At 39.1% G+C, this 19441-nt stretch overlaps 2 protein-coding genes across 2 annotated transcripts; both read left to right on the top strand.

The window, feature by feature from the left end:
- The first annotated feature begins 2464 nt into the window (after window positions 1-2464).
- Window positions 2465-5185, top strand: LOC309383223 (cytoplasmic dynein 1 heavy chain 1-like). Its single transcript, XM_081935489.1, has 3 exons — window positions 2465-2951; window positions 3705-3792; window positions 4456-5185. The coding sequence occupies exons 1-3, from the start codon at window positions 2693-2695 to the stop codon at window positions 4610-4612; spliced, it is 504 nt and encodes a 167-aa protein (XP_081791615.1). The 5' UTR covers window positions 2465-2692; the 3' UTR covers window positions 4613-5185.
- Window positions 5186-5599: 414 nt separating this feature from the next.
- On the top strand, window positions 5600-18543 carry LOC309387028 (cytoplasmic dynein 1 heavy chain 1-like). Its single transcript, XM_081943119.1, has 15 exons — window positions 5600-5843; window positions 6550-6736; window positions 6898-7169; window positions 8749-8976; window positions 9361-10437; window positions 11120-11299; window positions 12536-12685; window positions 14603-14749; window positions 14879-15019; window positions 15268-15444; window positions 15697-15807; window positions 16104-16223; window positions 16438-16669; window positions 17588-17743; window positions 17933-18543. The coding sequence occupies exons 1-13, from the start codon at window positions 5601-5603 to the stop codon at window positions 16642-16644; spliced, it is 3240 nt and encodes a 1079-aa protein (XP_081799245.1). The 5' UTR covers window position 5600; the 3' UTR covers window positions 16645-16669; window positions 17588-17743; window positions 17933-18543.
- The last annotated feature ends 898 nt before the right edge of the window (window positions 18544-19441 follow it).

The following is a 19441-nucleotide window of genomic DNA, read 5'->3' as shown; positions in this document are numbered from 1 at the left end:
GGAAAAAATGAAAATTCTGGAACAAAATTTTTTTGTTTTAATTTACTTTTTGGGTTAGTGGCGGAGTTCCCCAGATTAATGGTCCTGGAGTACTTTTATCTGCCTTCCCCAGAAATGCCATCTGAGGCATGTTAGGAGATCATTGCAACTGTGAGCCTATTCCAAGTCACCTAGAGCCCAATTCAGAAGCATGGTCACAATTTTGTGTTCCCTTTGTCATGATCGGATCACCCCTTCATTTCTATGGGCCTCTCTAGCAACACCACCCACTGCAGGGGGCTTAGACCCATTACATTGCTCTGCTCCCAGCAACTGACAGATCTAGGCTGTATTTTTAAAGCTATCCTTGGATGGTATTAGAAATACTGTATGTTAGCATTGCTTCCATTAAAAATAACTTAAGTCCCATTAGTCTGTGAATGAGATATCATGGTGGGAATGACAGAATGAAGAATCTGCCAGGTTGGCTTCAAATTGTAGCCAGGTATAATAAGGGAAAGATTCAGGGGGATAAGAAGATGGAGTAGCCATAAAATGGGAACAGTGTAGCCAAATCATTAGTTCTTCTCAGTTGGAGATGAAGAGATAAGTGGAAAGTCAATATTTCTTCATTTTCTGATCCCAATTTGACTAACATTATTTTGTCTTTGGTTTTTTGTCTTTGTTTTAATTAAAAATGAAATCCATTTTAAAAATTGACAATTATATTTTAAACAGTGTTTCCATTGTGAAGGAATACTAGTCAAATTGGTCAACAGTCAACTTGGTGACTTAGTGTGTCATGTAAATAAGCTCAAAATATTCTCCTTTGGGAATAAGTATAATTTGGACATTCTGTGTAATTATCCTGGAATTTAGAAAGAATTCTGGAATTTAGAAAGAATTCCCTGTCATTTACTTGTAAGAGGTCCCCCAACTTCTATGCAGCTTTCATAGTCCCAATTTCATTCAAAAATACGTAGCTCAGTTATATAGCTATATTCTTACTTTATGCTAAGCTATTTTTCATAGTTTGCTGAATAAGCCATAATTGGCTGGAGTCACACATGTAAAGTAAGAAGGAAATCCTAGCTCAGCACAATGAACAAACCTAGATTTTGTTATTTATAAACCAAAGTTTACAACTTGCATTATTGGATTGATCCGACAAATAACGGTTTATAGTATTTAGAAAACAATTTTCATTTTGCATAATGCTGTATAAAAGGCCACTGAGAGTTCCCAAATGATGTTCCCAGGTGTGCATTAAATGTCACAAATAATTGCTACAAGTTCATTCAGAAATAAGTCTCATCTATATCAGTGGTTAATAACTACTTGACAGTTGCCATAATACAGTATCTGGCCCTCTTCCAGCTATTCTGCAATTCAGGAAGAGGCTGAGGCAGCAGGAAAATAAAGGTTTCTCCACATATAGCAAAAAGTTCCAAAGCTGTTCCTATCTTGTTAACCTTCACTCCGATATTGAGCAGTTGCTATGAATTCTGGGGCCAGTGGCTTGGAGTCGTCCCTTCATTTTTATCAAGATCTCTCAAGGAACACTGCATGAAGATTAGTTTTGTGCTTGGATCACACATCTGTCCCAAAATTAGTGATGCAATTACATTTTTCAGAATCCATTAAGGGTTAACCCTTGTTTTAACCTTTTCAGCATAAGCCTATGAATGAACCTAACGAACTTGCTGTGAGATCTGAGTTTGGCTGTAGTTAAAGCGAACGTTAGAGCTGCCTGATCTACAGGGGCTGTTTCTTCTTCGACTCAGAGGAAAATCCAGAATATAAAAGATAGAGTCGCGGCATAAATACAAACTGAAGCGATTCACACACTCCTATAACTAAAATGCAGAGTGAAAATCTAGCTTATTAAGAATCTTGTGATCTTTCCGTTAGCATTGTCGTATTATGGCATCGGAAACAAACTAAACAATGCCTTGGGGATAATTAATTAGGATTTTACAAATCCAATTACGATTCACGTGACTTTGGATGAAAGAGAAGGACTAGGGGAGACATGATAGCAGTGTTCCGATATCCCAGGGGTTGCCACAAAGAAGAGGGAGTCAAGCTATTCTCCAAAGCACCTGAGGGTAGAACAAGAAGCAATGGGTGGAAACTAATCAAGGAGAGAAGCAACTTAGAACTGAGGAGAAATTTCTTGACAGCTAGAACAATTAATCAGTGGAACGGCTTGCCTCCAGAAGTTGTGAATGCCCCAACACTGGAAGTTTTTAAGAAGATGTTGCATAGCCATTTGTCTGAAATGGTATAGGGTTTCCTGCCTAAGCAGGGGGATGGACTAGGAGACCTCCAAGGTCCCTTCCAACTCTGTTATTCTATTCCAGAGGTCTTCAAACTTGGCAACTTTAAGATTTGTGGATTTCAACTCCCAGAATTCTCCAGCCAGCTAAAGTTGCCAAGTTTGAAGACCTCTGTTCTATTCTAGACTCGCTCGCCGAGGACTCCATCGAACTTCGCCGCAGAGAAAGCCTGTTCTTCCGAGCCGCATAATTCCCGATTACACTTCCCAGGATCCTCCGGGGCGGGGCTGTCGCGAGGAAGGCATCGTTAAAGAACGGCGTCGTGGACCAGGCGGGGCTCAGTGCGAAGTTTCAGAACTCCGCGGCAGGGAAGCTCCGGAGCGCTTTTGTAAGGGCGGCTCCGTCCATCTCGACAGCCGAGAAGCCCATCAGCCATGTCCGATTCGGGCGGCGGCGGGGAGGACAGCGGCGGCGGCCTAGAAGCGGCCGGCTCGGCGGTGCAAAATGTGGCGGACGTGTCTGTGCTGCAGAAGCACCTGCGCAAGCTGGTGCCGCTTCTGCTGGAAGACGGCGGGGAGGCCCCGGCAGCCCTGGAAGCGGCGCTGGAGGAGAAGGGCGCCGTGGAACAGATGCGGAAGTTCCTCTCGGACCCGCAAGTCCACGCAGTGCTGGTGGAGCGCTCCACCCTCAAGGGTGAGTCACCCGCGGCGGTGCTCCCGCGCTTGCCGCCCCCGGGGTTTCACTCGGATGGGGCTGCCGAAGGAATTGGCAGGGATAGGAGGAAAGAACGGAGAGCGGGTCTCGCCCAGCGGTTATGACCAGTAAGCAATTGGTATGCAGTGCAGATAGTTCACCACAGTAGAGACTCAAAGAATCCTCTAATATTTGAGAGAATTATAGCTTCTATTAAGTGTAAATGTTATTTGTACTGAATCTTGACAAATTAGAATTCTGCAGAAAGCTCTTTATTTGTAAACTATAAACAGGCGTAGTTCAAATGCAAAAATGTTTCATGAAAAGACAATTTATGTAAAATAGTATAAATAACAGCAATAAACAATTCTAATTTTAGGAATCTTCATTTCTGGAGGTGACCCCCCCCCCTGCCAACTTCCCAATCTCTTTAGCACTTTCCTGGCTTTTATACTTTTCTAAATTTAAGCCTCTACAAAGCAAGAAAAATATTACTCTTCAGTTTTGAAGAGATTGTATGACCTCAAGTTTGAGGTTTTCAATTACTGAAACATGCTTGCTTTCTATATATGAGGTAATGGAAAGTGTTGTTTTGTGCAGCTGGTGTTTAATGATCTCTTTTAAACAATCACATGATTTCCTGTATTTTGCTAATGTTTCCCCTTGTTCTTTTTTTTTTCTTTTTCATATATCAAAATAAAAAATGTATTTGTGGAGAAACTGATGCTAGTAAGGTTTCTTAATTCTTTGCAGAGGATGTTGGTGACGAAGGAGAGGAAGAAAAAGAATTTATTTCTTACGGAATAAGCACTGATATTCATTATGGTATAAAATCAAACAGGTCAGTCAAGATACTCCCTGTAAATATGCTGGTCAGTATGAAGTCTTGTGCCTTTAAATATGTCTAACATACATGCCTACCTGAAAATGACACATCCACATTCAGTGCAGGTTATAAATTAAATGGAATTAAATTAAAAAGACAGAATTTCTGTTAGTGCATTAGAAGACAAATTAGAAAGCAGGATTATTCTCTCCTCTCTCCTTTGAAGAGTGAACTTTACAGGTTGGTTGTACTGTCATCATTTAGCCTTAAATTTAGATTTTTTCATGCCAGTATTGAAGTTAGATGATTCTATGAAGCATATCTCACTTTCTGACACAAAAATATTGAAAAGGCCAATCATGACATATGTCATATGAGTAATGATCTTAATTTCCCATAAGGCCTGAATTGAAAGAAGATCTGGATAAGTATCCTGCAATCGGAAACTACATTTATTAGGCTTTTTTGTTTTGTTTTGTTCCAAGGTTGTAAGGAATTATATAGTCACTGGAAAGAATAGGGTCAAGATGCTCAATCCCCTCCTTTTTAATGGGAATCAATTGCTTAGTAAAACTGTTAAGCACATCAAAAGCTTACATAATTATTCAAGGGTTTTCTTTTTCTCAAAAATTGAAAATTCTAATAATTTGATGCTGAATTGTCCTATTATCATTTTAGATTGCAGCACATATATGGTGGTGTGGCGATTCACATTGGGAAAGCTTTCTTGGCTGATCCTGGTTTAAATAATCTTTTTAGAGTATTTGAAAGAAAAAGGAAAGGAAACGGAAAAGAGAACAGAAAGGAGAAAAGAAAGGAAAAGAAAAAGAAGTAAAGGAAAAGGAAAGGAAAAGAGAAAGGAAATGGAAAAGATGGAAAGGAAAGGAGAAAGGAAGGAAATGGAAAAAGAAAGGAAATGGAAAAGAAGGAAAGGAAAAAGGAAAGGAAAGGAGAAATGAAAGGAAAAGAGAAAGGAAAGGAAAAGGAAAAGGAAAGGAAGATAGAAGAAGGACAGAAAGGGAAAGGAAAGAGTGGAAAGGATTGGTACTGCTCAAAAATCAAGTCTCAAGATCCCGTGGACCCCTTTGGCTCAGACATTCCAATTCCATGCTGGTTCCCTCTCTCCCCAAAGCGAAGGGATCGCAGAAAGATTGCCCAGTCCAGAATGGGGCTTCAGACAACTCAATGCCTGAGAAACCCCGGATGTGCAGAGAAAAGCAGGCTACAACCAGCGAATCATGATTTCCCAGGACCCAACGAAGCCCTATAGGACCAATGGGAATTCTTCCTTCTGCAGCGTCATCTGTCTCCGGGCAGAGTCTTTCTTGATTTCACCCAACACAGATGGAAAAGAGAGTTCGGTGCAGAGAGAGAGAGAAGGGCAGGAGGGGGGATATTTTCAGTCATATTTTCAGACATTAAAAAACACTGCGCTGCAGTTTGAAACTTCTGCGCGGTATTTTCTTGTTATGTGTGCGGCCGCGCAGGCGCACAGCTTAGAGGGAACATTGGTTGTGGGGTTTTTTGGGAAGATTGAAGCTTTCAAGCTGTATTTGATGCTGCTCCCATGGCTCTTCACAGGAAAGAGGCAAGTTTCTGAAATGTGTCATTCCCTGTGAAAACATTGTAACAGCAGTTAACTGTGTGGCAAATCTCATTCTTTTATCAAGTTTATTTTAAATTGTAGTGATATCTTAATATCTTGTTTGTGTTGATGGGCAACATATTCTGAATTGCATGCTTATGTACTGTAAATGCCTTAATTACATATGTAGATTTTATTTTTATTTTATTTTGTATTTCTCCTAAGGGATGGGGATAAAATGACTCCCTCAGTTGAGAAAAAAATTGCAGAGCTTGAAATGGGACTTCTGCATTTGCAGCAGAATATTGAAATACCAGAGATTAGTTTACCAATTCATCCAATTATCATTAATGTTGCCAAGCAATGCTATGAACGTGGAGAAAAGCCAAAGGTTACAGATTTTGGGGATGAAGTTGAAGACGCAACTTTTCTCAACCAGCTACAATCTGGAGTTAATTGCTGGATTAGAGAAATCCAAAAGGTAAATTGGGAAATGTATTATTATTTTTATATATGTATAAAAGTATGAAATCACAGTTGCCATTTCTTTAGCTGTGTTGGTCTTCATATTCATCAACTTTTCCCAAGAACCTAGGTTAGCATAATATATTAGTGTAGTTTACACACAAATCCAAGCAGTAATTTGTAATTGACAGAAATTTTGTCAATGTCTATAATTTCTAAATGCTATTTAATATATTTTAATACAGCACTTACTGTGCCAATAGACAGTGATCACCATGGCCAATTTATGGTATAATATTTCAATTTTCAGACCTTGATATATTGTGATCTTATCCTATTCTTTGTCTTCTATTCTACTAAATTCTACTATTGCCACACTAACTCTCCACACTTTCTAGTTTTCAGCCACAGTTAAATCTAGTGTGTTACCGGCCAAGATTTTATCAGTTTGTATTAATATATCCCACAATATTTTAACCTGCTCATTTTTGACTACTTTTTGAATTCTACCAAATTTTTATTACTTGCATACAATAAGTAAGTAAACTTTTCTGCTACAATTGCTTTTCTATAGATAGGTTGGTGTTCACAAATTCATATTGTTCTGTTCACTGTTTATATATTAAAGCGACTGAAGCAGAATAAGGAAAAGAAACACTCTGCACATCACATTAAATTATGGCTTAATTCATTAAATATGTTTCTTCGTTTTGCTTTTCTAGGTGACCAAATTAGATAGGGATCCTGCATCAGGTACCGCTTTGCAAGAAATCAGCTTCTGGCTAAATTTGGAACGTGCTCTTTACCGTATTCAGGAGAAGCGTGAAAGCCCTGAAGTTCTATTAACTTTAGATATTTTGAAACATGGCAAACGTTTTCATGCTACTGTTAGCTTTGATACAGACACAGGTAAGAGCTATCCAGAAGCAGAATTTGGCAGGTGTGTGTGTGTGTGTGTGTGTGTATTTATATTTATATATGTATATTTATATATACTTATATATTTATATATTTAACTGCTTTAACACTTAAAAAATCAAATCCATTTTCTTTCTTTTTTTAACACCCAGGTCTGAAACAGGCATTGGAGACTGTTAATGATTATAATCCATTGATGAAAGACTTCCCTCTAAATGATTTGTTGTCTGCAACCGAACTGGATAAAATACGACAGGCATTGGTGGCAATATTCACTCACCTGAGAAAAATCAGAAATACAAAATATCCTATTCAAAGAGTTCTGCGCTTAGTGGAAGCCATTTCAAGAGACTTAAGTTCCCAGTTACTCAAAGTGTTGGGCACACGAAAACTGATGCATGTTGCCTATGAAGAATTTGAGAAGGTAAGTCTTGCTTAACATGCAGATATGATGGGGGAACAGACCAAACATTGGGACAGAATATTAGCTTGAACTCAGAAGACACACAGCTTATTTTTTACTGCACAAAAACCATAGCATTGAAGCGATTTAATCATATTGATAGCTTTTGTACAGATTTCAATTTAAAACATTCTGAAATTTTGGAGACAATCAAACAGCCCTGAAATAGTATTTGTTTCATAATGGCTGATTACTAGTTGTGTCTCTCTGTAAATCAAGAAGCCTGACCTCAATACCAGGAAAGATTCTGGGAAAGATAATCAAGCAACCAATTAGTGAACACCTAGAAGTAAACAAAGTAATAGCCAAAAGCCAACATGGTTTGTCAAAAACAGATAATGACAGACTAATCTTATTGCATTCTTTGACAAAGTGGCAAAATTAGTGGACCAGAGGAATGCCATCGATATACTTGGACTTCAGTAAGGCATTTGATCAGGTAGACCATAACCTACTACTAGATAAAGTAGAAGAATGTGGATTAGACAGAATCACCACCAGATGGATTCGTAACTGGCTGACCAACCGCACTCAACGTGTAGTCCTCAATGGAATTGCATCTACACAGAGGGAGGTATGCAGTGGAGTACCCCACGGCTCTGTTTTAGTCCAGTACTCGTCAACATCTTCATCAATGATTTGGATGAGGGAATAAATGGGGAACTCATCAAATTTGCAGATGACACCAAGCTGGCAGGAATAGCCAACACTCCAGAAGATAGGCTTAAGATACAGAAGGATCTTGACAAACTTGAACATTGGGCACTATCTAATAAAATGAAATTCAATGGTGAAAAGCGTAAGGTTCTACATTTAGGCAAGAAAAACGAAATGCACAGGTACAGTATAGGTGGTACCTTGCTCAATAGTAGTAACTGTGAGAGGGATCATGGAGTCCTAGTGGACAACCATTTAAACATGAGCCAGCAGTGTGCAGCAGCTGCCAAAAAAGCCAACACAGTTCTAGGCTACATAAAAAGAGGGATTGAATCAAGATCACGTGAAGTGTTAATACTACTTTAGTGCAACAAAGAGAATTAGGGGACTGGAGACTAAAACATATGAAGAACGGTTGCAGGAACTCGGTATGTCTAGTTTAATAGAAAGAAGGACTAAGGGAGACATGATAGCAGTGTTCCAATATCTCAGGGGTTGCCACAAAGAAGAGGGAGTCAAACTATTCTCCAGGGCACCTGACAGTAGAACAAGAAGCAATGAATGGAAACTAATCAAGGAGAGAAGCAACTTGTAACTGAGGAGAAGTTTCCTGACAGTTAGAACAATTAATCAGTGGAACAACTTGCCTCCAGAAGTTGTGAATGCCCCAACACTGGAAGTCTTTAAGAAGATGTTGGATAGCCATTTGTCTGAAACGGTATAGAGTTTCCTGCCTAAATAGGGGGTTGGACTAGAAGACCTCCAAGGTCCCTTCCAACTCTGCTATTGTATTAAGATGGATTTTAAGTAAACTATGTAGTGCATAATAAACTAAAAAAAAGTTACAGTATATATTCATTTCCTTTATTCAATATTATTTCAGGTCATGGTGGCATGCTTTGAAGTCTTCCAATCTTGGGATGATAAGTATGAGAAACTTCAGGTCCTACTAAGAGACATTGTGAAAAGAAAGCGAAAAGAGAATCTGAAGATGGTATGGCGTATCAATCCTGCCCACAGAAAGCTGCAGGCTCGTCTTGATCAAATGAGGACGTTTCGGAGACAGCATGAACAACTAAGAGCAGTCATTGTCAGAGTCCTACGGCCTCAGGTAATACATATTGCCATTTTTGTTAAAATATTGATAGGTTTTCCAAATCTTAAGCATGCATTTAATCTTGCAGGTGTTTGTTTCATAGGCTTCTAGTTCTTTTTAATTGAAAAGGGGTAAGTCAGCTTCATAAATAATTGTTTGAATGGCAAAAATATCCTCCCACAATTGGCAAGTGGGGATAAATATTGCAACGACATAGTAAAATAGATGGTGAAAACTCATAGCAAGCATGCTGGCATCTTGGGTTTAAATGAACAGGTCATGGCTGTTTTTTAGAAACCTTGTTGAATATTAAGACCCAATTTTTATTTGAGTGTTAGAAGCCTACTTTTCTGAATACTGAATGATAACTATTGTATTAACTGCTATGACTTTAAATAGGTTACCGCTGTGGCCCAGCAAAATCAGGGAGACGTGCCTGAGCCTCAAGATATGAAAGTAGCAGAAGTGTTGTTTGACGCCGCTGATGCTAATGCAATTGAGGAAGTAAATCTTGCTTATGAGAACGTGAAAGAAGTAGATGGCTTGGATGTTTCCAAAGAAGGTACAGAAGCCTGGGAAGCTGCAATGAAGCGATACGATGAAAGAATTGATAGAGTTGAAACCCGCATTACTGCTCGCCTCAGGGATCAGCTTGGCACAGCCAAGAATGCCAATGAAATGTTCAGAATCTTCTCCAGATTTAATGCTCTGTTTGTTCGGCCGCATATTAGAGGTGCCATCCGTGAATACCAAACACAGTTAATCCAACGTGTGAAAGACGACATAGAATCACTTCATGACAAATTCAAAGTTCAGTATCCTCAAAGTCAAGCTTGCAAAATGAGTCACGTTCGAGATTTGCCTCCTGTCGCAGGGTCTATCATCTGGGCTAAACAGATTGACAGGCAACTTACGGCTTACATGAAGCGTGTTGAAGATGTTCTTGGGAAGGGCTGGGAGAACCATGTAGAAGGACAGAAGCTAAAGCAAGATGGAGACAGCTTCCGTATGAAGCTCAACACTCAAGAAATATTTGATGATTGGGCTCGGAAGGTTCAGCAGCGAAACCTTGGTGTCTCTGGGTGCATTTTTACCATTGAGAACACTCACGTGAGAGGCAGAACAGGAAATGTCCTCAAGCTAAAGGTTAACTTCCTCCCAGAAATAATTACACTATTCAAAGAAGTCCGTAACCTCAAGTGGCTTGGATTTCGGGTTCCTCTTGCAATAGTCAACAAAGCTCACCAAGCCAATCAGCTCTATCCTTTCGCCATCTCTTTGATTGAGAGTGTTCGCACATACGAACGTACTTGTGAAAAAGTAGAAGAACGAAATACCATTTCTCTCTTGGTTGCGGGTCTTAAAAAAGAAGTGCAGGCTTTGATTGCAGAGGGCATTGCACTGGTATGGGAATCTTACAAACTTGATCCTTACGTTCAGCGATTGGCAGAGACGGTCTTCAACTTCCAGCAAAAGGTTAGTTTATTGTCAGACTTGTTTCAAGTTTGGGGTTTTAAATGGATGAGTGACCCAGTAATGTTTCAATGAGAGCATTGCATATTTTAAAAAATCTCACTACATCTTCTATTTCTGCAGGCATTTCTCTACAGATCAAAGTAATAGACGTATCAATCAATTCCTAAATATACTAAAATATCTAGGTGACTTAGCGGATACAATTTATGCTACTTCCCCCCCCCCCCCCCCTTTCCAGCATTTTCCTGCAAATGCAGGATCCACTTTTCTGATTAACCAAGTATTATCACGGAAGCCTGGCATCATGGGCTGGGAGGGCCCCAAAATCATCCAGGCAGCTTTCATGCCTCAGATGGAACTAGAATCACAGAATCTTACTTTCTAGCCTGGTGCCTTAACCACTAGATCAAATTAGCTCTGTAAATTATGATGATGATGTTATACATACAGTTGACTCTTGGCGATTCTATAGGCCAGATCTCTGCACACCTAATCTTGCACTATGTCTTTGAGTTTTCCTCTACTCTGGCTGGTGTCAGCTTGGATAGTGTCTGGCCACCGTGTTCTCCGACAGCCATAATTGCTTTGCCCAATGACTATTAAGTTATGTTACATAACGACATTTCCAAAGTTTGGGGGAGAAGAATTGTTAAGTACTAAAGGCTTGTTTTCTATCGTCTAGGTGGATGACCTGCTTATCATTGAAGAGAAAATAGACCTGGAAGTCAGATCCTTGGAAACATGCATGTATGATCACAAAACATTCTCTGAAATTTTAAACAGAGTTCAGAAGGCTGTGGATGATCTGAATCTTCACTCATATTCCAATTTGCCAATTTGGGTGAATAAGTTAGATAGGGAGGTAAGCTTCACTGACTGTATTTCTTCCTAAGCTCTCTGGCTTATATCTTGGGGAAAAACATGAATAGGTGATTGAATCCATAATTCTTTTTCTTTCCTTTCTATTCTAAATTGCAAGTTGATATACTTGCCTGAAAATAGTCCTCACTGTATGTCTGCAAACATACATAATAGCACAATGTTATTTATGCTTAAATCTTTTAAAAACTTGATCTAATTGCTTATGATTGATAAGAATACTATTTTTATCAGTTTTTCTGTTCAGATGACAACATGCATAAATGCATATTGAAGAATGACTAAATGTTCTATGAGATAAAAGACAATAAGAATTAAACAAACAACCCGTTCTAGAAATATGTTTTTCCTTGGTTATTAAGCACACTGCTAAAACTGTTAAGCTACGTGATCCAATATAGCAGTGACAAGGATATATTTTGTTGGTCATGAATTATTTTGATTTTACTTTGGCACCTTTTCTAAACTGTTCAGACTTATTCAAATCATAGTAAGGGTAACATTTTAAAATGTCAAATTTTAGTCAGTAACCCACAAATAATGTTTGGAAATATCATTCTTAACCATATTTTACTTTAAAATTTAAAGGGATTTTCTGTTCTCCAAATTTTTCAGTGACACAGTTTTCATGTAATATGCAGTCATATTGATACTTGTTTTATGTTAAGGTAGTCCCACTTAATGGTCACAATTGAAACTGGCAATTTAGTCAAGCATCAGTCATTAAGTGAGACCATGTCACTACACAGACTTATGACCTCACTAGCTGCAGTTGTTAAGCAAGACACTATGTGTCTATGAATTGCGTTTTACTGTCAGCTTCTCCATTCACTTTGCTTCTTGAAGCTGGGTGTGAAGCGCACAAATGACAATCACATAACTATGGGACATTGCAACTCTCATAAACATCCATTGGTTGCAAAGCACCCAAATCTTGATCACAGACCATGGGGATGCTGCAGCGCTTGTAAATGTGAGGACTGGCTATAGAATTACTTTTTCTCTACCATCATAACTTCTATCAGTTGCTAAAAATGGCAGTCGCAGACCTAAGTCATTATGACTCCATGTATTATGTGAACTGGGTCTAACTAGCCCTTCTGTTGCATATTCTGTAGCCTTTCAGTGGAACCATTGGCAAACAAATTTCATTTAAAATACGAATAAAAATAAACAATGCTGTCAAGTGATACAATGGTTGAACATATTTGCATCCTAGATTGAGAGAATACTAGGAGTTCGTCTACAAGCTGGGTTGAGAGCATGGACACAAGTACTTCTTGGTCAAGCTGATGACAAAGCCGAAGTAGATATGGATACAGATGCTCCACAAGTCAGTCATAAACCAGGTGGAGAGCCCAAAATCAAAGTAAGTGAAGTTTTAACTTTAAACTATATCTGTGCAGTTTGAATACTATTATCTGTTGAAGGACACCAGTAGTGATTCTGTTGAAGTTTATTCATATTTCAGAGAAGCTATCTTCCAGAGTTTTACTAGAAAATTGTTAGCTTGTGAGTGGCATATTGGCAAATTATTTAAAGTTTGGGGATAAGAGAAAAGTGGGATTCTGCATTCTACTAGTCAATAGCTAAAGATTTTAATAGTTTTCTCAAACCTTCAATCTGGTTTCCAGCGTATGGATTATGTTAATTTCTTTTCATGTTTCTCATATTTATTCTCTTTTCTTTATCTCACTGAATTTGACTTTTCTATTGGAATGTCAAACAAATAAGATAAATGTATGTAGGTTTCATAGTCAAAAGGGACAGGCCTCTGTCCTAAAGTCTTTTTTCATGTGAATATTTAGGATTTGTGAAAGAATAGAAGAATAAAGTGGTGGGATAAGTAAAAACACGTTGACTCTGGTGCTTAGGCTTTGCAAACATTAAACAGTTAATGAAATAATTTCATAGAAAAGGTCAGTTTTAGATACGGTAATACAGTAATACCGTATTTTCCGGTGGGGGAGGAAATCAGGGGGAAAAAATTCTGCCTCTTTCCCAGCAGCATCCATCAGTATTCATCTGGCTAACATCTTTGCTGCCTCAGTCAGAACCTGATTCCCGAAGCTGCCTGGGGAGCTGCGATGAAAGCCTTTTCAATGAAAGCATTTTTGGGCTGTAGGGTCCCCTTCCCGATTCCAAAAAGGGCGCATGCAGAGGCCAAACAAGTGCATCGTGTTTCAGGTGGCAGGCAGTTCCAGCAGCGCTGCCACCTGAAAATGCTTTCCTTCCCAGTTCCCCAGTGCACATCGCAGAGCCACGCACCCTCCTCTCCTCTACAGACTCGCCGCCTGTTTTCTCCTGGCCAGCACCGTTGGCTGGGGAAGACAGGGAGAAAAGCGAGAGGGTAGCGCATTCAGGCGAAAGCGCAGGAGCTGAGCTCATACACAGGGCAGGCAGATTAGAGGCAGCCGGCCGATTGCCGGCTTGGCGGCTTCGCCCCCCGGAGTGCGCAGACGGCAAAGGAAACCCTTTGGCTCCATTAAAATGTGCATTTTGTGGTGGGGCACAATTTGGGGGTGGCAGGTGGGGCAGGGAATGGGGTGCCCTGGCAGCTGCTTCTTGGAGTTCACTGCCCATGCCCTTAAGTGTCGCCGCCAGCGACCACGGTTTTGCACCCCCTCTCCTGGATAACAGCCGACAGGAGAGGAGAGGCAGCGCGCCGGGTGAAGTTTCACCACCCCCGCCCCAATGAGCGAGGGGAGGGGAGAGTCCAGCAGCACCCGGGGCACTTCTTCGCCACTGGCAGGGATGCCGGGAACCCCATCCCCTGCCAGGGCAGGCAGATTAAAGGTAGGCAACCAATTGCCAGCTTGCTGGCTTGGCTGCTGGCCACCCAGAGTGCGCAGGCAGCAAAGGAAACCCACGTCGTGGCCACCGCTGCCTCCTGCCTATGTGCCTCAAGGACGCCGAACAACAGCAGCAAGATGTTTGCCTGGCATCCCTGCCAGTGGCGAAGAAGTGCCCCGGCCGCTGCTGGACTCTCCCCTCCCCTCACTCGTTGTGAAAGTGAGGATCCTCGCCACATCGAACCCCTTGAAAATGTGACGCACGGAACAGGTGAGTGGAGCTATGTTTGGAGTATAAGGCGCACCCAGATTTTCACTCTCTTTTGGGGGGTAAAAAGGTGCATCTTATACTCCGAAAAATACGATATATCTGGCCAACGTAGTCTATCACATTGTAACTTTTTCTCCAACTATAACGTTGGAAGGTTTTTAAAATGAATACTATGTCTTTTATCTAGTATAGGAAAACTAAACATGGCTTTATTCTTTTATAGAATGTGGTACATGTAATACGAAGAACCAATCAGGTGATCTATTTGAATCCACCAATTGAAGACTGCAGATACAAACTCTTCCAAGAATTGTTTGCTTGGAAGACAATAATACTCTCACTGCCTAGAATCCAAAGTCAGAGATACCAGGTAAAACATAGCACACCCGCTCACACATACTTTTGACTCAAAAAATTCTTGAGACATTCAAGTATTTTGGTGAAATTGCTAATTGTTTTATTTTTTAAAAAAATTGTATTTAACTCTGGATTTGATTAGGTTGGTGTTCACTATGAGTTATCAGAAGAAGAAAAGTTTTATCGTAATGCTTTGACACAGATGCCAGATGGTCCTTCAGCTCTGGAGGAAGCTTATTCTGCTGTCAAGGGGATTGTAACAGAGGTGGAGCAATATGTTAAGGTAGGATTGTAGTTTGTTTCTTGGGGGTTCATTTTGAGATAACGTATCAGTATTCTGTGTCATTGACTGATTATTTATTGCTGAATGTTCTGCCTTAACGCTCCTACCATGTACATTAATTTTATAAGTTGGAGAATTTGTATTTTTTGAAGGACTTTAAATTCATAAAAGTAGTTTTCAATTTGTTCAGAAATGATGACTTCTTTCTTAAAATTGCTTAATTTTCTTTCTGTGTGCTTGGTTTATAGGTTTGGCTGCAGTACCAGTGTTTATGGGACATGCAAGCTGAAAATATCTATAACCGACTTGGAGAAGACTTAAACAAGTGGCAAGCACTGTTGGTTCAAATCAGAAAAGCCAGAGGAACCTTTGACAATGCAGAAACTAGGAAGGAATTTGGGCCTGTTATCATAGATTATGGAAAGGTAAACATTTCCAAACATGCTATTGAGTAATATTGTTCGTTTGTTAATTTAGTACCTAATCAGATTGTAAAGCACATTTTAAAAGTCAAAACCATAAATATTGCTCGTTTTTTTAGTTACTTTCCCTTAACATGTAAAATAATTAAAAGAATGAGAATGAATGAGGAAATGTAATACAAATATAAAAGTAGGTGTTTGTGTTACAGAGATAGAAAGGTATCGAATAAAAGTATCATTATCTTCATTGTGTAGTTTCAATCCAAAGTGAACTTGAAGTATGACTCCTGGCATAAAGAAGTTCTCAGCAAATTTCGACAAATGCTGGGCCAAAACATGACAGAATTCCATTCTCAGATTTCCAAGGTAAAAATAGTCTATACTAAATGTGATCGTCATTTATTATATTAAGTTACCCAAAACAGAAACAAAAGAGAGGTAAATTGATCCTATCTAATATTATACTTATAGGTAGGATGAAAGAGTTGTCTTTTTTCATAGTTTTTATTGATTTAGGAATCGGGGGGGGGGGGGGGAGAACATTAGTAACAGTGGCATCTCCTTTCTGACCTATCAATTTTTAGAGCAGGCTTCACTGTTGTAAGTTGTTCTGATGTTTCTTGATATAATTATAATTTAGTGCTTTATTCCATTTCTTGTAGTCCCGTCAAAAATTGGAGCAACATTCAGTGGATACAGCTAGTACATCTGATGCTGTCACATTTATCACATATGTGCAGACACTGAAACGCAAAATCAAGCAGTTTGAGAAACAAGTTGAGGTAAGCTTGTTTGGCATATTTTTTAAAAAAATGTTTTGAAAAGATACATCCTGATTATAAATTCTTGGTCAATTTTAGACTTTAAAAAAACAAACACCTCGACAACTAATAAAATGATTATGTCCTTCATATTATAGTAGCAGCTGCTAATTCAAAATTCCAGCTTGGGTATCTTTTGATCTTACCATATATCTTCTTTTTTCTGACCATGTAGCTATACCGTAATGGCCAACGCTTGCTTGAGAAGCAGAGATTCCAGTTTCCTTCATCCTGGTTGTATATTGACAACATTGAAGGAGAATGGGGTGCTTTTAATGATATTATGCGACGGAAAGATTCTGCCATTCAGCAACAAGTAGCAAACTCGCATTGTTCAAGAAGATCGAGCTGTAGAAACCCGCACAGTGGACTTGTTGAATGACTGAGAGAAAACAAAGCCTGTAGCAGTAAGTTTCCATTAATTTAACCAGTTCTTTTTTAACTTTTAGCTTAAATTTGCATTTGGAGATCAATTTAATTATTTTCACTCCATATATCTGCATGGCTTCAATATTGTTTTGGTGGCTCTCCTTGATGATACCACAAACCTATAATTAATTTTGGTGCTCTGGTTGAACACAGTGATTGAAACAATAGACCTAATACAATGTATACCTGACAAGTATACATTGTTTCAAATACACACCAAGTTTCCTGGGTAGAATTACACAATACTTAATCGCAGCCTCGGAATACATAAGGCAGCGATGGCGAACATTTTTTGGCTCGCGTGCCATAAGTGGAAGGAGTGCAGGGGGGTTGTGTGCAGGCATGCTGCATCCATAATGCAATGCGCGACCCCCCCGTGCGCATGCGCGCACTACAGGCGCGACCCCCCCATTTTTACATGCTTTTTTCGCCCTCCCCAGGCTCCAGAGGCTTTATAGGAGCCTGGGGAGGGCGAAAACAGCCTCTCCCGCTTTCCCGGATGCCCTTCGGAGGCTTCAGAGAACTTCTGGTTTGCTCGGAGGGTCGTTTTGAGCGCTCTGAAGGCTTCAGAGACCGTCGGAGGCTTCCCTGACGCCTTCGGAGGGCGTCTGGGGGGTGGGTGGGGGAGGCTGTTTTCACCCTCCCCAGGCTCCTATAAAGCTTCTGGAGCCTGGGAAGGGCAAAAAATGGCTTTAAAAAAGGGTGAACTCAGCTGGCCAGCGCGCGCCATAGGTTCGCCATCACTGATATAAGGTATAATCCCAAAATTAGTTATAGGTGTTTTATAGCAGCTGTAAGGCTAAAATATGATAAGTTCCAGTGTCAAATTATGTAATAGTGACTTCTAAAGTAACACTTCAAATTTTATATTAAAATTTCATAACTTCCTTCTTAAGGGCAACCTAGGTCCAGAGGAGGCTCTCCAAGCACTTACCATCTATGAAGGAAAATTTGGAAGATTGAAAGATGATCGTGAAAAATGCGCAAAGGCCAAAGAAGCCCTGGAGCTTACTGATACAGGACTTCTCAGTGGCAGTGAAGAGCGTGTCCAAGTAAGCAAAATCACAGTTTGAATTCCAAGAATTGTTACATGCATGTTTTATAGTTATGAGTTTCAAATTAGAAACATTACACACGTATGTCCTGCTATAATGACAGTGGTTCTTCAGAAATCATATATTTTATCACTGAATCTATACCTATTTTAATGTATTGATGTTTTTAACTTTTTTTCATCACAGGTTGCTTTAGAAGAGCTACAGGATCTTAAAGGAGTCTGGTCTGAACTTTCAAAAGTTGCATTATTGCATTGATCCAACAAATAGCGGCTTATAGTATTTATAAAACAATTTTCATTTTGCATAATGCTGTATAAAAGGCCACTGAGAGTTCCCAAATTATGTTCCCAGGTATGCATTAAACGTCACAAATAATTGCTACAAGTTCATTCAGAAATAAGTCTCATCTATATCAGTGGTTAATAACTACTTGACAGTTGCCATAATACAGTATCTGGCCCTCTTCCAGCTATTCTGCAATTCAGGAAGAGGCTGAGGCAGCAGGAAAATAAAGGTTTCTCCACATATAGCAAAAAGTTCCAAAGCTGTTCCTATCTTGTTAACCTTCACTCCGATATTGAGCAGTTGCTATGAATTCTGGGGCCAGTGGCTTGGAGTCGTCCCTTCATTTTTATCAAGATCTCTCAAGGAACACTGCATGAAGATTAGTTCTGTGCTTGGATCACACATCTGTCCCAACCTTAGTGATGCAATTACATTTTTCAGAATCCATTAAGGGTTAACCCTTGTTTTAACTTTTTCATATGATATATGCATAATAAAAACATTTGTAATATTTTATATTGTAATTATGCTTACATGCCTTTTAATTATTATTTAAATGAGTACTTTTCCATTGAATTAATATTTTTGTCAATGTATCATCTTCTAACTATATATTGGAAATATCTGAAGAAGAAATATCCTTCATATTGAATTTTACGGCAAGTGCTGCAGCTAGAGTATCAACATTCAATCTCGATTTCTCACTTGTCCAAAAATCATTGGCAATTGAAAAAACTCTTTCAACTGCTGCATTAGTTCCAGGGCAGCACAACGTAAATTGAACAAGTATAAATAAATTTTCACATGGAATATGTTCATTTTTGAAATGGCTGAAAATATCCACCCATCTTTTTATCAATTTCAACATATTGATTTTCCCATTGTATTAATTTTTCAGAATTTAAATATACATTCAGTCTTCTAATTTCTTCAAAGAGACTATTGTCATCTATTTTAATGTCTGGCATTTCTTTAGATAAAAACTCAACACAAGATTCATATCTGTCCAATATACTTGCGATGAAGTTAAAAAACACCATTGAAAACTGTTATTCCCCGTGATGTTTGTTTCAGACCATTCTTCGATATATTGAACACATGTTTGGTAAAAATTCTGCACTTCTTTGATAAACTTTTCCGTTATGCCCGGATTTGATTCCTCTAAGTCTGACAATTTTCTTTTTATAATTAAAGGAAGAAATTTATCTTCAAATCGAGATTTATATTGAAGGATGAAGTTGTTCAAAATGAGACTAACTTCTGTAGCTGAAATGTGTTCACCTTCAATCTTTTGAATCGTTTTGTGAAAAATAGATGCTTGATTATGTACAAAATACATCAATATCACAGATGTTTCATTATTGAAAAACGATTCCAGGATTTTAGGACTTTTAGGATTTTTGTCTA

This window comes from Natrix helvetica, assembly GCF_964273705.1.
Source record: "Natrix helvetica genome assembly, chromosome: 1".
NCBI classification, from domain to species: domain Eukaryota; kingdom Metazoa; phylum Chordata; class Lepidosauria; order Squamata; family Natricidae; genus Natrix; species Natrix helvetica.
The sequence above is the reverse complement of the archived record's forward strand: the minus strand, read 5'-3'. Positions and strand labels throughout refer to the sequence as shown.

Bases quoted from the DNA above. Each gene is read 5' to 3' on its own strand.
- LOC309387028 (XM_081943119.1), top strand. From the start codon at position 5,601: ATGACTCCCTCAGTTGAGAAAAAAATTGCAGAGCTTGAAATGGGACTT. The intron at 10,438-11,119 runs GTTAGTTTATTG...TCTATCGTCTAG, and splicing joins TCTTCAACTTCCAGCAAAAG to GTGGATGACCTGCTTATCAT. The intron at 16,224-16,437 runs GTAAGCTTGTTT...CTGACCATGTAG, and splicing joins AGTTTGAGAAACAAGTTGAG to CTATACCGTAATGGCCAACG.
- LOC309383223 (XM_081935489.1), top strand. From the start codon at position 2,693: ATGTCCGATTCGGGCGGCGGCGGGGAGGACAGCGGCGGCGGCCTAGAA. The intron at 2,952-3,704 runs GTGAGTCACCCG...AATTCTTTGCAG, and splicing joins GGAGCGCTCCACCCTCAAGG to AGGATGTTGGTGACGAAGGA. The intron at 3,793-4,455 runs GTCAGTCAAGAT...TTATCATTTTAG, and splicing joins TATGGTATAAAATCAAACAG to ATTGCAGCACATATATGGTG.